Below are 18613 nucleotides of genomic sequence, written 5' to 3'. Positions count from 1 at the left end.
GCATGAGAATAGCTCTGCTCAATCTGTCCGCTACAATGTTGGTTTTCCCAGGGATATGCGTTGCTACCAGAAACCGATGAGAGGAGATCGCCCATTGCCATAGTCTGAGCGCTTCTCGACACAAGGGGTAGGACTTGGTTCCGCCCTGTTTGTTGATATACCAAACTACAGACATGTTGTCTGTGTGGACTGCAATTGTCCCTACGGGAAGAAAGTCATTGAGGGCTTGCAACGTTAAAAGCACTGCTCTCATCTCCAGGACATTTATGTGCAGATGGTACTCGAACGGCTGCCACGTCCCATGAACCATCCTGCCCTGATAATGACCCCCCCCACCCGATCAGGGAGGCATCCGTGGTGACAGTGGCTATCGGGGATGGGGGTACAAAGTACCTGCCTTGGTGAACCTGAGGAGATGTGATCCACCAAGCAAGATGCTGTTTGCATGTCTGTGTCACTAGGATCTGGTGACGCATTGGGAGTTGTTGGTATGACCATTGTGTGAACAGCATCCACTGAAGAAGGCGCATGTAGAATCGAGCCAGGGGAAGAAGAGTAATGGCCGCAGCCATGAGACCTAATACCTTTAGAACCATTCTGGCCTGCACTTTCTTGTTGGCCAGAATGATTCTGACATGACTCTGAATGTCTGAAACTCTTTGATCTGTAAGGGTAGCTGACATCCGAACAGTGTTTAAGTTTGCGCCTATGAAGGTAATAGACTGGCAGGGCGATAAGGATGACTTTTCAAAGTTGATCGAGATGCCCAAATGAGAACAAAGGTTTATTGTGTAATCCCTGGCTTGTGTAAGCTGATGCCTGGTGGTGGCTGACAGGAGCCAGTCGTCGAGATACGGAAACACCTGGAATCCTTGACGTCTCAGGTGAGCCGTGACCACTGCCATGCATTTGGTGAACACTCTGGGGGCTGTAGTGAGACCAAAGGGCAGGGCTCTGAACTGGAAATGACTGGACCCCAGCCGAAAGCGGAGAAATCTCCTGGAGCGTCTGTGAATTTTACAAAAAGGGGGCTTAAATATCAAGAAAGTGAATCACTTACCAGGAGCTGGTAAAAGGAGGACCTCATAAGCGAAGCGGCAAACGAGATCTGGGTACTTACCGCCTTGCATCATGGGATATGGGGCTGCCTCGAGCTGGTAAAAGTGACTCTCGAGCTTAGCAAGTGCCGAGTCGGAGCCGAGGGATCGGCTCCGAACCCATCAAGCAAGAATGAAGGCGAGATTGACAACTTAACATTTTATGTTTTCATTTACTTTTATATAAATGTAAATCTGCCTATGTCACAAGTGATAATGCAATAAAGTTGTTTAAAAAAACTATGACATTTGGTCTTCTCTGAAGCTTTTTAGAGGTTTTATACTCCAGGACAATATCATACCAAAAGGTATCATGTTTAAAACTACACCAGTACCTCCAGTGGTATACAAAAGCAGAAGTGATTGTTAGTCTGAATAAGCTGGAGAGACTTCAGATACATTATATATAGCTTCCAGAATGTCTTCAAGTATTATAGAGGAAACTTCTAATCCAAGCCCTAGACTTGTGTATTTATTATGTAATACACAAAATAGGGCAAATAAGATGCAATGATACTCGCAGTTGGAAAGTGGGGAATTTTTCTGTACTTGACAACACATGCTAGAATGGGATGCACTGCACAGGGCTCATGACGGTACCCTAAGACACTAAAGCAATTTCAGCTTTAACCACTGCACTAACACTGGTATGACTTGCAAAACCCCAGAGGTGGTCAATTTATGGAATGTTATCTTTGGTTGTTTGTAACTAAAAATTGTAAAGAAACTGTTTATCTGAGGCTATTTACCCCTAAATGCCGCTATTCTAGTGCTATTCTGAAAAAAATGTCAAGAATGTTCAGATCTAAATACTGTTGTTCTACAAATAAGTTTCTCAATACTTCAATATATTGTTATAAAAATGACAAGAAGCACAACTTAAAGAAAAACTCTCCCTGAATAAGCACCATAAAAGGCAAACCGCAAGAGTTTCTAAAAATCTGCACTGTTTAGCTCTAAAGCGATACTACATTTACGTGCTCAGAGCATTTTATTTAATTTAATTTATTTATTTAACATTTAACCGGGAAAGTCAGACGTGGAACGAAGCCAATTTTCAGCGGAGGCCTGGGGAGAAATGCTCCAGAATGCTTTTAAATGCAACTCTTAACAGTATAACCACACAGACACAGCAAAATTAAACCCAAATGGCGAAACAGCTCTAGGATTCCACATTGAACACTGTCAACTTCATGAAGTGAGCCAGCGAAGAGGAAATATCACATGGAATGCTTAATGTTCCACAGAAAGACGACTTGCTTCTCTCACTTGTACTGCCAGATGTTACTATGCTAAGAATGACCTGCATCCATACAGTCCCTGCACGCACACACGCACATGGGCACACACCTTCTGAAGATCATGCAAAAGATCTGCCCAAATAATATTCATTGTCATCACATGATGGCCTTTCAGATCAAAAATTTTCTGTGAACCACCTAAGAGCAAATCTGTCACTATCTTTCATGGGGGAATGGGGTTAAGACACTTAGCATTACAGAGGACAGCAACTATGCAGAATGAGAAATGCTAATATTGCAGTTTTACAGAATGGAGTAGCAGTTGTATGAAGGAGGAATTAGCCTCTGAAACAAAAGAAAAAAATAATTCACAGTCTTTGCCAATAAAGATAGCCCACTGCTAAATAAGAGGCCACATGTGGCTTACAACAGGTTTTCAGTTAAAAGCAGTGTTAAAGGTGATATGAATGTATATTCATTTAAGACACCTGCTATAATAAAGACACTCAGTTTAAGGACACTAACCATATGACCTGGAGAAAAAAAAAACAAGCAGCATTTATATTAAGCATGCATGCATACCTGTTCAACTTCTCCAAGTGTTATAGGCTGGGTCTGGTATCGGGGACTTGATCGTCTTTTTCTTATGTCAGCCCTGGTTCTTGTGGTTACAACTTTTGTCACTGGCTGTGACAAACGATTAAATAAGGCCATCTTTTCAGCCAAGCTGAGTGTTGATATATCTGGCTCCTCAGGAGTAGTAGTTTGTGGCTGTTCTTGCAACTGTTTTGCTTCCTTCACCTGGGCACTCTGCTGTGCTGATGCCTGAAGACTTGAACATATTTTGAGATTTCTAATTAATGAAACTGGCAGGTATGGACATAGACTGTAGTATTTTACAGTTTTCACAATATAGAAATCACTGCATGACATAAGCAGGAAAAGAATAGAAATAAGTCTGTTCTATATATAAAAAGAAAGCTTCTTGTCCATAAGTTAGTAACATGGAAGTAACTGTTATATCCTGAAACTGGGAAAGTTAGAAGTATACCTTACATTACCTGCCAAATGAAAACAGTATCAGCAACTTAACTGCATGAACGCAGTCACTTCCCTTATGCACAGCACTGCTTTTAGTACAGACATGACTAAGCCAGCTCCTTGGCTTAAAGGGAAAGCCCACAATACTAAGTGTGTGTGACAGGATGAAATAGTGGCTTGGGAGGTTGTAGGAGCTGGCTGTGGAGAACAGGAGTACGCAGACCCTGCCACTGACAAACCCTATCTTAGGGGAAGGAGGTAGTTTTGGCTTGCTATAAAGGAGCCAAGTCTGTGCTGTCATAGTGCATTTGTACCAGAAGCCACATGAACAAGCATTCTTCCGTAGAGAAGACGGCATTAGAACAGCTTGAAGGAGCTGCTGGGGGGGGGGGGTCCTCCTAAAGGGAGATGGTAGGCAATCCCCAGAACCAGAAAGCTGATCAGTTACAAACCATCTGACTCAGAGAATGAAGAGCTGATTATGATTCTTGGACAGGAATTAATGAGACACAGGACTCTTGCCTAGCCCAAAAATGAGAAGCTCCCACTCCCAAACAAATGGGCCATCTCACTTCCACATCCCCACGAACTTGGGTTCCATAACGGTGAACTCCAACATTAAGTATAGTAACTAATATACGTTATACAACTACAGTGTTCATGAGAACAAGTAATATACTTGGGACACTTGAGGTTTCGGGCTTCTTGTTAGTATAGCTATTATCTCTGCAAAAAGGAATTCTTTGTAACATGGATTCAAATACCATGTAAAGCATACTGTACATCCAACGTATAGCTAAGCTGGAATGTCTGAGGTACATAAGGACCATAACAGTCTTACCAACCACTGCTGCAGCATTCTTTACAAGTGAGCTATCCTGTTAAGGATAACCATACTCCTGACCAACATACCAAATCCTGGGCCTTTCCCATGCTGTACATCTGACGTATGACCTAAGCTGGAATGTGAGAGGTACATAAGGACATATGGGTGAAAATTACTTCAGAAATTACTGTCCCCAGGACAAACACAGGAACAAAAAGAGAGGCAACTATTTACATAGGTACATATCTACCAAGTAAAGGAAAAAGGAACTCTACCTCAGCCAGAGGATAGCAACAACAGCAAGACAGGGAGAGGAGGGAAGGATGCAATACTGCAACAGTAAGCAGTAGAATAGTTACTGTATGGTAAGTATTTAAATAACTGTACTATGATCTTCCAAGATCACAGTTGCAGTATTCCTTACAAGCAGGAGAGTACTAAAGCTATTGAAGAGCGAGATAGGAGGAGAAAGGAGGAATAGAACTGCATTCCAACAAACCCTGGAGGATGCACCTGGCAAAACTTGCTCTGGCTCTAGAAAACACATCTGACTTGCAGTGTTTAGTAGAAGTATGAAGACAGGACCAAGTAGATGCCTCAAAAATGGTTCTAAAATCTATACCCTTGAAAAAGGCTCAAGAAGAAGCTACAGCCTTTAAAGGATGAATTTGAGAGAGGAAAGAAGCTGTTGCTCACAATGAGAACAAAAGGAAATAGCCTTGGAAATACAGGAAGAAATGTTTGGTTAGAAAATGGCAAACCTTTTTTCTGTTCTTGAAAAGATACAAAAAGTTAGATTTTCTAATGTCCTTTGTTTTGTACAAGTAGCATCTGAGCTGTCTTTGTGCACCCAAAGAAGAAGAATCCTCTCTGTTTTGGGGACAGGGAAAGAAAGAAGATTGATGCATTGACCAGTATGTGCATAAAGGAAGGTTTAGTCAAGTGTTACTCTATCCTTATGAAAGACCAAATAAAAGAAGGAACTGCCATAAGTGCTTGCAGTTCAGAAACTCTGTTGGCAAGCATCAGAGCAGCTAACAGCACCGTTTTCCAAGTTCAAAACTTTACGGAAGAACTGGCAGCTGGCTCAAAAGGTGTCAGTGCCAGTTTTTCCAGAATATAATTCAGGTCTCAAGGAGGAAGAATAGACTTTCTTGGTGGCCTTACATGAAGGATGCCTTTCAAAAAATGTTTGTCCTCAAAATAGGAAGAAAGGGGTGGAACTATATGCAGACAAGCAGAAACGTCCGACAAATGAACTTTAACAGAAGAGTACACCATTCCAAAGTTGAGCAACTCACACAAATAAGAATGAACAGCAGGAATACCCACTTGAAAGGGTCACTTTTTTTTTTTTCTTTTTGCTCCACAAAGAAAATCTCTTCCATTTCTCTATACAAGATTTTCTGGTAGCAGTTCTAGCCTTCTGTAAAACATGAAGCAGGGCCTCAGAAAATGGTGCCAAAAGGAATTAAAACTGTATCACCCAAAGAGTTATCTATACAGTTTGGAGATGACTGAGAAAGACAGCCATTGTACTGAGTGAGCAAGTCCATCCTGTGAGGTAACTTTGGATGACTGCCCTTAGCCAGGTAAAAGAGAAGGGAAACAAGTGCTATTTAGGCCAAAAGGGAGTCACCAACAAGATTTCTTGGCTTATCTTTCATAATCATTTGAAGGACTTTAAGCAGAAGTGAAAGGGGAGGGAAGGCATACAGGAATTTATCTTTCCACAAAAAATGGACATCACGTCTGTCTTCCATGCCAGTAGGATTGTTTCCTTGGAATAGAACTTGATCAGTTGCCTGTTCTATGGAGAGGCAAAAATGTCCATCTGTGGAGTACCCAACTAACAAATGTCTATGAATACCCCCCTGTTTAACATCCCTTTGTGATAATCCTCCCCACATCTGCTCAAGGTGTCTGCTACTTTCTAAGGGAATGTAAACTGCCTGTAGAACAAAGCTTGTATAGATTGCAATCTCTCAAGCCATGAAAGCTAGCTTGTAAAGGCATTAAGACCTGGTCCTCCCTTATTTATGTACCATGTGATTGTGATGTTATCTGTGAATATCCTGAAGGGGCCTGGGGAAAACAGATAAACTAAGAAACGTAAGTGCCAGAATTAGAACTTTAATTTCCTTGATGTTCATGTGATCTTTTATGTCCCTGGAAGACCAAATCCTCTGGACCTAGATTATGTTGGAACAAGCCCCTCCATGCCATGTATGTGAAGCTTTAGTTTACAGCTCCTGAGCTCAGGGAGAAACCAGAAAAGGAAGTTCCAGATTGAGGGAAATCTGGTAGATCTGCCAAAGTATCTCCTAGATTGAGGGAAATCTGGTAGATCTGCCAAAGTATCTCCTTCCTAATGCAAGACGAGAGAAATCTGGAAGTTTAATGGGTGTCAGTGTTGAAGTCATATAGATTTGAGGTACCACTGCAGCTTCCTCAAGTGGAGTCTGGCAAACAGAATCACAGTAAGAGAGTATGCCATGAATCCCATGCTCAACATCTCTTGCTGAAGTCACTTGCAAAAGGAAAGAAAACAGTAATGGGTAGAAAGGTGAAAGAAAAACACTGATTCAACAGTGAGATAAATGCACATTAAACTTTTTTACAAGCTGTTTTAGAGTACAGCTAGATTTTATGCTTACGTGCAAATCAACTCAAGAAGGGCAAATATGCACAGAAGCTAATGAAGTCTTACTGAGTACATTATTAAGGACTTGTGGGTCATTGTGCAATCATAAGCCAGTGTGCTGAATTACTTATTTATTCAAGGAAAATCTGCATATAGCCCACTCTACTCTGATAAATGGAGGTTTGCAAATATTTTGTTTTGATGTTTCTCTGTTCTGACAGGAAATCTGTGGTTCAATCCTATGTATCTGCTGTGGGACACACGTTTGTCTGAACCTTATTTACCATCCATTCCTGAGGTAAAAGTACATCAAACATTTTTAGTGCATTTCACAGCGTACATTAACATTCCACTTATGGAGCAAACAAGTACAAAACAACTATATGGCTAGTGAACTCTGGTTTATTTGTCTGAGTGTATTGTTAATGACCTGTATGCCATTTATCATACATAAGCAAATGTGTTGAAACGTGTACACAAGATGATTCACTGATGGCAATGTCAGTGACTGCCATTACTTTGAATGCCTTGATGAAAACCACTTTTAGCGAAAACTTTTTTTTCAGGGAATGTCGGGAGAGACTTGCACAACCACTCAACTTGTATACATTAACTTCAGTCTCAACAGTGAGGAGAAAAGGGCAAACAAATGATTGCTGAAGGTGGTTTTCAGTTATGTGGATTCACAATAATGTCAGTTACAGAGATTGTGATTAACGAAAGAGAGCTTCCACAAACATTTCTAAAGAGGAAATCTAAATAGCTTTCATAATTTCTTGAAAATGGAGTTTTGCAAATATTTTGGTACAACTGTTTCTCTGTTCTGGTGTGGTTGCTCTGGTTGACTCCTACATGAATCTACTAAGGAACACTTGTTCATCAGAGAGAGAGAGAGAATGAGGGGAAAACGTTTAACGAAGTTAGAACAGGACACCAGCACATATCTTTAGAAGAGAGAAAATAAACATTTTCTTATTGTAGCACTCTGACCTATGAAGTAATTTCTTACATTTTCACAGAAACCCCTTCTTTAGTGGTCTCTAAACAGCAGTTACCAATTTGCAAACACATTTTAGTGTTGATGTGCTCTGAAGATCCAACATGCTAGAATAAATGGAAAGTCAAACCACAGGAGGACATTTTCTCTGACCCCAAAAAAGGATGTTCAACCCTAAAAGAACCAAATCCCATGATAAACATGAAATCTCATCTTGTTAAATCAAACTTTGAATTTAATCTTTTCATAATGGGGTTAAAGGAGGTATTCTTACAACTCTAAAAATCCATTAATAAAATGTCTTGGGAGATATGTTTTGTTAGTATTACTTGAACTGGTATTTTGAAATCATTGGATGAATCTGAATCTTGGAGTTCTAATATTAAAGATGGGTGGTGCTGCTTGAACATAAATTAGATCAGTATCAGACAGACATTTTATTTGCCCAAAATAAACTTTTGAATGACTGAGACAAAAGCAGCAGATCTACCTTCAGTTCAGAGAGTTTTACTTTGTGTAGGTGAATTGGAGAGACTTATTTCTTCAGAAACAAGAAGTTATGTACTCACCATAACGTTCGATGTATGTAGTCCATCTCGCCTCAAATTCTTACTCGTTGGTTCGGAGCCGAATGTCGGCTCCGACTCGGCCAAAACTTTTCTAGCTCGAAGTCTTTCTATTGGCTGGGCTAAGACGGTATCCCATGCTGCACTGCTCTATATCCCCAGATCTAGTTTGCTGCGAACACCAGCACTCATTCTCCCTGCATAACAACACCAAAGGAAAGGAAGAACAAACCAAGAATGAAGGGAGCTCTGAAACCAGACCTAACCTCCAGATCCTCCAGGAAGGGGGGTAAAGTAAGAATGTGAGGCGAGATGGACTACATACATTGAACGTTATGGTGAGTACATAACTTCTTGATGTTATGTAGTCCAATCTTGCCTATATTCCTACCCGTGGGGACAGCGTCCCTAGCACCTAAATCCTGGGAGGCTCAGTGGAAAATGCTCCTGAGCACTGTGGAACCAAAGGAAGACCTGCCCCTAGATACCACATCTAATTTGTAATAAGTAACAAAGGTGTGAGGAGATGCCCAAGTAGCCGCAGCACAAATATCATCCATAGACAATCTGGCCTGATAGGCTGTAGATGTAGATACAGAGTAGAGTGAGCCTTAACCGGAAACGGTAAATCCTTACCCCCTGAGGAATAAACAAAGGAAATACAGCTGGAGATCCACCTGGACAGAGTGACTTTGGAAACAGGAGACCCCATTCTGTTTTCCGAAAAGGAAACAATTGATCAGATTTTCAGAGGTTTTTCGTTCTGTGCAGATAAAAACGTAGTTGTCTGTGTACATCCAATTGATGGAATTTGAATTCTGCCTTGTTTGAGAACTGCGGAAAAAACACTGGCAATTCATTGGATTGATTAAGGTTGCTGATTGACACCACTTTGGGAAGAAAGGAGGGATTCGGTCTAAGAGAAACCCTGTCCTTATGAAAAATCAAGTATGGGAGTTTGATTGATAGAGCTTGAATCTCTGAAACATGTCTGGCTGATGTGATGGCTACTAAAAAGGCAGTCTTCCAGGTCAAGAATTTTAAATCACAAGTAGCTGCAGGTTCAAAGGGGAATGAAGTAACAGCCTGTAGAACAAAGTTTAAATCCCAAGTCATGACAGGTTCCGATACTGGAGGACGAAGTAACAGAGTGCCCTTCAGGAAAGCCTTACAGAGTCTATGAGCCATCAGACTAGGCTCATTTGCGACATGAAAGGTAGAGATCGCCAATTGGACTTTAATGGTGAAAACGCACAGACAAGAACTCCAAAACAGATGAAATTAGAGCTGTGTAAGGATCAATCCTTTGGGTATGAGCCCAAATCGAAAATCTCTTCCATTTGCTGGAATAAATCTTCCTGGTCGAGGGCTTATGAGAGGAAGATAAAATATGAACTACCTCCGGCGAGAAATGATGAAGCCTAACTAATGACGGAAGTTGAGTAGCCAGGCTGTCAACCGGAGGGTCCGTAGAGAGGGATGGAGCTGCCCTGACATGTGTCAGTAAGTCTGGTTGTGGGTCCAGAATCCAAGGAACATCCAACGAGGTAGCGATGGAGAAAGGGGAACCAAATCTGATGAGGTCAGTGTAGGGCCATCAGAATCATTCTGCTTCCCAAGGATTGCGCTTTCTGAATAACCTTTGACAGCAAGGGGACTGGAGGGAAGGCATATAGTAGACTGGAGGGCCAATCTTGGACTAGACCGTCCCTGGGGGACTCCCCCTGAGGGGGATCAATGTGAAGTAACTGCTGAATTTGGCACTGAGGGGGCTGGCAAAAAGGTCGCAACAAGGCTGACCCCACCTGCAGAAGATCCGTTCCACAACTTGACAGTTCAGGGACCACTCGTAAGGCATCAGAATAGCTCTGCTTAGCCTGTCTGCGATCACGCTGGACTTCCCCGGAATGTGCGTTGCCACCAGAAAATGTTGGGAACACAGTGCCCACTGCCACACTCGCATGGCCTCTCTGCACAGGGGATATGACTTGGTTCCTCCCTGCTTGTTCAGATACCACACCACTGACATATTGTCCGAGTGGATTGCAATAGTCCCGAGAGGAAGAAAGCTCTGAAGTGCCTGCAACGCAAGTAGCACAGCTGTCATCTCCAGGACATTGATATGCAGATGCATCTCATGCTCTTGCCACGTGCCTTGGACTGTCCTGCCTAGATAATGCCCCCCCCAATCTGGGAGGCATCCGTCGTCACCGTGGCAATCGGGGGCGCCGGAATGAAGGGCTTTCCTGTGTCCAGATTGTCGGTGCGAAGCCACCAACTGAGATCCTGCTTGCACCTGTCCGTAAGTGGAATAGGGTGAGAAAGAGGAAGACATTGAAGAGACCACTGGGCAAAGAGAAGCCACTGAAGGAGTCTCATATGTAACCTTGCTAGAGGAACTAACAATCGTCGTGGCCATAGTCCTCAACTGTTGGAGAACCCATCTTGCCTTTGCTCTTCTCAGAGGGAGCAGGGGCATGAACTTGTTGTTGTAGGGCTCTGCTTGTTTCCTGTGGTAGAAATGCCCACATGAGGACAGTGTTTAGTTCTGCACCTATAAAAGTGACACGCTGTGAGGGCAACAAGGCAGATTTTTCCCAGTTCAATGTTATGCCCAAATGTTGATACAGATTTATAGTGGCGTCCCTGGTCTGAATTAGTAGATGCCTGGTGGTGGCAGTGAGGAGCTAGTTGTCCAGATATGGAAACACTTGGAATCCTTGACGTCTTAAGTGATCAGTCACCACTGCCATGCATTTGGTTAACACCCTGGGGGTTGTGGTGAGACCAAAGGTCAGGGCTCGAAACTGAAAATGACTGGCTCCCAGCCGGAAGTGTAGGTGACTCCTGGATACCCTGTCCATTCTGATGTGGTAGTAAGCATCCTTGAGGTCGATGGGGCACACCCATACTACTTTTCCCAACAATGGAAGAAAAGACTGCAATGTGACTATTCGGAACTTGGACTTTTGTACATGGTTGTTCAATCGGCTGAGATCTAATATGGGTCTAAGGTTCCCTGTTCTTTTTGCCACCAAAAAGAATCTTGAATAAGTCCCTAATCCGATCTGGTCTGAGGGGACATGCTGGATGGCTCCTTTTTCTAGCAGCTTTGAAACTTCTGAAGCTGCGTAATCCCTCTGACTGGGTGGAACATTCGGGATTTTTCTGACTGGAGGGGGGGGGGGGTCTGACAAAAAGGGAATGACAACCTCTGGAAATTATTCGTAAAACCCATTGGTCCTGAGTGATGTCTTGCCAAGCCTCCAGGTATAATGAGATTCGACCCCCGACTGGCTCCGGAAACGCACAGTCGGGCCTCCCATCAGGAGCGACGGTAGGGAGAACCGCAAAAAGAATTGTGGTCTCCCGAGTTGCAGGGGCCTCCTCTGCCTCTAGGGTGATGTCTCCCTGAATAACCCCCCTCTCCTCTGCCTCTGGAGGGGGGCTCACCTTGTGCACCGGGAAAAAAAACCTCTGTGATTTCTTGAACCACATTTTTCCACCCTTCTGGGCCTTGGGATAAGGCCTAGAAGGAAGGGAAAAATGGACTCCTATAGCAGAGTTTTTCCCTCCTGCTCGCACCCGGTGAGGGTGTCTTTCACCTTGGTTCCAAACAAAGAGGAACCATCAAAAGGGGCATCGGTGAATGAAGACTTGAAGGCCTCCGTGAAATGACAAAAGTGCATCTAGGCCTGTCTCCTAAGGGTGACTCCTGAACTTGCTGCCCTACTCACTCCCTCGGCTGCATATGAGATCAGCCTCATGGAGGAGTTAACAATGGAATTGAGGGTAGACATCTGGGCATTAACCGTCTGGGTCACCGCCTCAGAAACGTTACCCATGAGAGTATCTCCAAGCTCCTTGAAGAGATCGCTCTGGAGCCATGTAAAGTGAGATAAATAATTCAGTGACTGTAAGGTAAAGGTCGCTGAAGAGAGAGTACGCTTCCCGTACCGGTCCATGGTCCTAGACTCCTTGTTAGGAGGATGGACGGTGGAAGACGTCTCGGCTAATTCCTTCTGAGTGGTTGCTGCCACCACCATGGCATCCACATAGTCTTCCTTGGAAAGAAACTCCTTACCCGGGGTCTCCTGGGGACTGGTTCCAGACAGGGTTCTCCCACACCCTTCGATAAATCAAATCCAGGAGCTTCACGAAGACAGACACCCTCCTCGGAGGGGGCTTTGGATGGCCAGTCACCTCTTTGCTTCAAGATCTCTAGGATGTCAGAGAAAAACATCCTCAGAGGATGACTTGGGGGACCACTCCGATTCCTCTAGGTCAGTATCTGATGTGAGAGACTCATCCTGGAAGTCTATGTGCTTCCTCTTGCACGTTTTCTTTCTAGGGGGCTCCTCAAACAAGCACTCTGAGGGGCCCTCAAACTTGGGGACCACTCATGGGGGTACCCTGAGGCCTTGGCGCTCCACTGTCTAAAGATAGGTGGTGATCAGAGACTCGCACCGGAGTAGTAGGGGACAGAATGACCGACCCGCAAGATGTCGCTGACGATCTGGCCAGCACACTCCGCATGGCCTCAAAGGCTGGTCCCAGAGTCTGAGGAGCAACCAGCCTCTGAAGCCACGACAGAAGTCGGACTTCCCCGCTCCGAAGCACCGAGAGGGAGACTAGGAACAGAGACATGTCCCAAAGCCTCGCCCTTGGGTCAGACTTGAAGTATCCCGAGTCCTGAATCCCATGGACGGCACCGACGGGGTCGGAGCTGACGGCACCGATAAGCCAGGAGGGGCCATCGGAACCGACCTGGAGACATCACACGTAGCCGAGCACTCTGGCTCTGAAGGCTGGGATGCACTCGGAGGAGGCAGTATTGAAGTAGGTTGCAGGATGGGCTCTGGAGCAGACTGGGACGGAGCCGAGAACAATTTTGCCAAGACGGGCTACTGAAGGAGTCTCTGCACCACTCTATTGACGTCCACATCAGATAACGATTTGGAGGATAGGGAGGGAGATCGAGACCTCCTATCAGGTGATACTTGCCTAATACTAGGCAATCGGCTCTGAATAGGTTCCAAAATCATTGGAGCTGATGCCGGTTCCATCAACACTGACACTTCCTGCGGCCCAGAGGACAGTGGAGCCAAGGATGTCGAAGCTGATTTAGCTATTTTCTCCGGTGGCTCAGAGGAGACTGAAGGAGCCGGAGACCTCTTTTTTGATTTTGTGGTTTTAGCTTTAGAGCTGGAAGCAGTTTCCAGAACCTCTTCGAAGGAGGGTTTCAAAATCAACTTATTCTTTCTTTCCTGAAGGACCCTAGGACTAAATGCATGACACAAGCTGCATGACTCCTGGAGATGGATTGCTCCCAGACAATATACACAGACAGAATGTCCATCAGTAATGGACATTTTATAGCCACACTTTGAGCATTTCTTAAAGCCCGAGGGCTTGTGCGCCTTAGAATCTTTAGACATCGTAACCAAATACCACCAGTCACGAAGACAAAAAATTACAGGTACAGAACCAACTGGAAAAACAGTCAGAGACTTGTACCACACTTAGGGCGGGAAAAAACTACCACTAACAAAAAACTCTAATGAACGATCCTGGTAGGACTAAAACCTGTAATTTAAATGGATTTAGACCGGAAAGTTTGTAACACAGGGAAGCAAGGGGACAGACTAGGTCCTCTAACTGAAATGGGCCTAGCCCGTTGGAACAGCTAGTGGGATACCACAGAAATAATCACACACACACACACACACATTTCCACAAAATAATACCAAACGAACAATAGCTATTAAAATGGGGTTTTGTTTGCAATAAATTCTCTCAAGAAGAAGAAAAAAGGGTACTTGGCCACAGCTAAGAGCGAGACCAAAACCAAGCTACATGAGCGGCAAACAAGATCTGGGGATACAGAGCAGTGCAGCACGGGATACCATCTTAGCCCAGCCAATAAAAAGACCGAGCTAGAAAAGTTTTGGCCGAGTCAGAGCAGACATTCGGCTCCGAACCCACAGGTAAGAATGCAGGCGAGATTGGACTACATAGCATGATCAATTATGGCCTCCTTTTCTACTTGGCTACTGATGCTAAAAAGCTTTTAACATGGTAGTTACATATTTTACTTGAAAGCTCTTAATATGTTTGGCTCTCTATTAATCTGCATATCAGCCATACACTCACCTTCTAAATAGTGACACATATGTACACAATAAAAATAAAGTACAAAAATACAAAAGTAGTACAAAAACATTCATTTATAAACCTTTAGCCTTCTGCCCTTTAGGAAACGTTTAATATTTAAAGTTTAAATATTAAAAGTAGAGTAGTAACAAGGGAAGCTGAATGATAAATAAAGCTAAGAGCAGACAAGTATCCAGGTCTAAGTCAATGTGTTAATGTGTCATTAAGAGTTTCGTAAAGAACAAAAGGCTAAAAGGTTTTTGAATGAATATTCTTGTATACATAAGTATTACTATTTATGATGCTTTTTAAAAGTTTTTCTAACTGGTCTAGCATTTAAAGGGTTAAGTAAAGGATTTTAATTGAATAATGAATTAGAGTTTTTCACTGGTAGGTTTTTATATAAAAAGTGCTTGAAATCCTAGCTTGAATAGTTTCTGTTGAAGTCTTGTTGGATGTCAGCGGTATATTAAACTTTGAACGCTAATTCTGTTCTTGGGCTCCCGATTGAGCTTTTTTTTCAGTGTTTTTTATTTCCCATGTGTCAAATGAGAGTTGATCAAATTCATTTGACATCCTATATCAATGAGATTGCGTATGTAAAACTGTCAACCCCCAAGGCATCAGATTAAGTTCCACTGCAGGGCTTTTCTAGTATTTCCTGATAAAATCAGATACAATTCTCTCAAGCCAGGAAAACCATGGTTCAAGGCACAGTCTGGAATTTAACTTGGCGTAACATCAGAGTTAATAATCTTAAGTAATTTGCTTTCACTTTTCTTTACCATTTTTGAATGCCATGGTTTTAATTCAATTATGTGTTCCTATATTACCTCACTTCAACTTTTTAAGTCAATTAAAATTCATTCTGGTTTTAAAATCTGTATCCTCTTTTTGACAACCTGTTGCTAAATGATTAGTGATTAATATTTTAGAACTCAGCAAAGGCTGGCTGTAGCTCCAAATTAAACCAGTAATATTCCAAAGAGCCACAAAAGTCGCGAAACAACTAAATCTTCATGAAAAACAGTTCAATTTATTAACGCACTTCACAGACAGCAAACAAATCGCGTTTTCGTCCCTCTCCACCAGGACTTCATCAGACAATGATATAAACATTCACAATGACTTAAATACAAGGTTCATTATACAATAAACCAATAAAACCATTAAAATGAAATTCAAATACACCAATCCCTATGGTCTGTTCCTTATTAATATTCAGTGACACTGTTGCATATTCATGAAAATGAAATAAAACCATTATGTTTGTGTTTCTGACACTCTCCTATTATTCCTTTAAATTAATTGCATTTCAACCATTTACTAATGCATAAACCTCAATCCTAACTTATGTTAACATGGGAAAAGGAATGATTTGTTAAAAAAATTTCTATAAATTCAATGTATGTTTAAAACCACATTCATTAAAAATCTTTCACTTGTTAGTGTTTATATAACTCCCTCTAGTGTGCAAAACCTGCAAATACATCCCATAGATTACCTTACAGTTTCTTAAATAACTTTTAAAACATTTCTAAATATGGTATAATTTAATTAAATAAATTGTAAACACATGAAAAATTTATATATATTATATATTGTAAATAAATATTAATTTATACATAGATTAACAATATTAAATAACACATAAATATTGACAATTAAAAAATATACCATTGTTAAAATATTGAATATATATAATGCATATGTTATAGACCACTGTTTAGTGAGACAGTAATGCAACATTTCTCCTGTATTTTCATATTTTATTAGCTCTTATTTTTAATAATGGTCTTATAGAAACCATTTCATTCAGGCCAGGCTTCCTACTCGCATCCATTCTAACCTGCCACCATAGTTCCTTATTTTCTAAAATGTCTTCCCATGGACCACCTCTGATATCACGCTTAACTTGTTCCAATACTAACCATGAATATTTAGCTTCTTTACATTCTTTCAGGTGTTTGTATAATGCATTTGCCTCTTTTGCTCTACTAATATCATACATGTGCTCATAAATTCGTTTTTTCAGGGACCTTTCGGTTTTGCCAACATAAAATGAACAGCATTTCTGGCAAATTACCAGGTATACGACTCCTTGTGTATCACAACTGTAATACTCTTCACTTCTTATTCTCATTTTCCTACTTTCAATGTATACCTCTCCCTTATTCATGATATGTGGACATTGTTGGCACCGTCCACATTTAAAAGTGCCCTTCTTTCTCAAACTGGTCCCTCTCTTTTCTAGAACATTTCTTTCCATCATGTTACGTATACATGGTGGGTTTCTATAAATAACTTGTGGTACCATAGATTTTATCTCCTCCATGTCCGTAAACGAAAGGAATTTATCCCATTCCTTACGTATAATATCTTTCATGTTTTTACTAGTAGAGTTAAATTCTATAATTAGTCTTTTTTGTAATATTTCTTCATTCTTATTGGGTCCATTCTTATTCTCTTCCTTAAAATTACTTTCCATGACTCCCTTTATAGGTTGAAATCTATCTTTCCTACCTGTTTCTACCTCCCTCCTAATATCATGAACGAATGTTGTAGGATAACCTCTTTCTAGAAACATTGTTTCCCAGTTTATCACATTCTTGTTTAAAATCTGTCTCTCTACTTGTCATCCTCGACCCCCTCACAAATTGTCCCTTGACTATGTTTTTCTTGCAGTGAGGGGGATGGGAACTGTCGTAGTGTAGGTAGGAATTACAAAATGTTGTTTTTCTAAACACCCTAGTTTCAAAATTGTGGTCCACCTTAAGGACCTCAACATCCAAATAATTTAGAGTATTTGCATTCATGACATATGTAAATTTTAGGAAACTTGTTGTCGTACTAATATATTCAAAAAATTCCAAAAACTTTTGTTTTCCTCCGGTCCAAAAAATTACAATGTCATCCAGGAATCTATGGTATAATATCCAATACTTTTTAAAACTGGAATTCATTATAAAATAATCTTCCCATTGTGACAGGACTATATTTGCATAAGTCGGGGCACAAGCTGCTCCCATGGACACCCCTTTAATCTGTTGATAGTATTCACCATCAAAAATTAGGAAATTATATTTTAAAATTGTGTCCATGAGAGCAACTGTGGCTATTTTTTCTTCATGGGTCATTTTTTGATCTAAAAAAATAACACGTTCAAAATAATCCATCCCTTCTTTGTAGGAATACGAAAAAAGATCAATGATGTCAATGGTGATAAACAATAAATCATCTTTATAAACTTCAGGTGTGAGCTCTCTTATAAAATCCCAGGAGTCCTTTAATATAATCTTATTGTTGACCCAAATATGTTTAGCTTTTTCGTCTACAAATTTTGCTAAGGGTACTGTCTTGGCCCCTTCTGCAGTAACTATGGGTCTTAGGGGGGGGGGGTCTTCCTGATTTTTATGAACTTTGGGAATACCAAAGATTGTGGCTACCCTGGGCTTCTGAATTTCAAAATATCTGAAGGTTTTCATGTCAATTACTTTCTCTATTAACAAGTCCTGTAGCATTAAATCAATTTTCTTATATGCTATTTCTATTTAATTCTTGGACACTACCTTATATTTACCTTCATCTCTTAATATAGAATTCATTTTAGCCTCATATATAATTTTGTCCATAATCACTATTCCCCCTCCCTTGTCCGGTTTCATTATTCTCACACCCTTACTATTAATTAGTTCATCCAATACTTCAATTTCTTTTTCCTTTAAGTTGTTTTTGTCATTAAACTTGTTCCCTGTCATAGTTCTTCGAATTTCTTTTTCAATCACATTTTCTAGATTCTTTAATTGAGGCATTAAGGGTGGGTTATATAGAGAACTCCTAACTAACCTTACCCCTTCTTGGTTGTTTCCTTGGAACCCAGCTCTTGAAGCTAAAATAGCTAAATTGACCTTCCTAATAAATAATTTAACATCGAGAATTGTTCCTGTTACCTCTCCTTTTTTAGTTGGGATGTATTTAAGACCCTTACTCAGTAAGTTAAAATGTTCTTTAGTCAATATAATTTCACTAAAGTTATAAATAGAGAAAC

At 41.4% G+C, this 18613-nt stretch overlaps 1 protein-coding gene across 9 annotated transcripts in view; it reads right to left on the bottom strand.

Annotated features, from left to right (window-relative positions):
• The window catches only part of SVIL (supervillin), a gene marked incomplete in the record, with an annotated part of 2930183 nt that overhangs the window by 1614008 nt on the left and 1297562 nt on the right, over nt 1–18613 (bottom strand). For all 9 annotated transcript variants that reach the window (XM_044066681.1, XM_044066680.1, XM_044066686.1 and 6 more), the window contains 1 exon segment: nt 2921–3170. In XM_044066681.1, coding sequence (XP_043922616.1) covers nt 2921–3170 — 250 coding nt within the window.

Source organism: Protopterus annectens, chromosome 3.part1, assembly GCF_019279795.1.
Source record: "Protopterus annectens isolate FY-2018-M chromosome 3.part1, PAN1.0, whole genome shotgun sequence".
NCBI classification, from domain to species: domain Eukaryota; kingdom Metazoa; phylum Chordata; order Ceratodontiformes; family Protopteridae; genus Protopterus; species Protopterus annectens.
The sequence above is the reverse complement of the archived record's forward strand: the minus strand, read 5'-3'. Positions and strand labels throughout refer to the sequence as shown.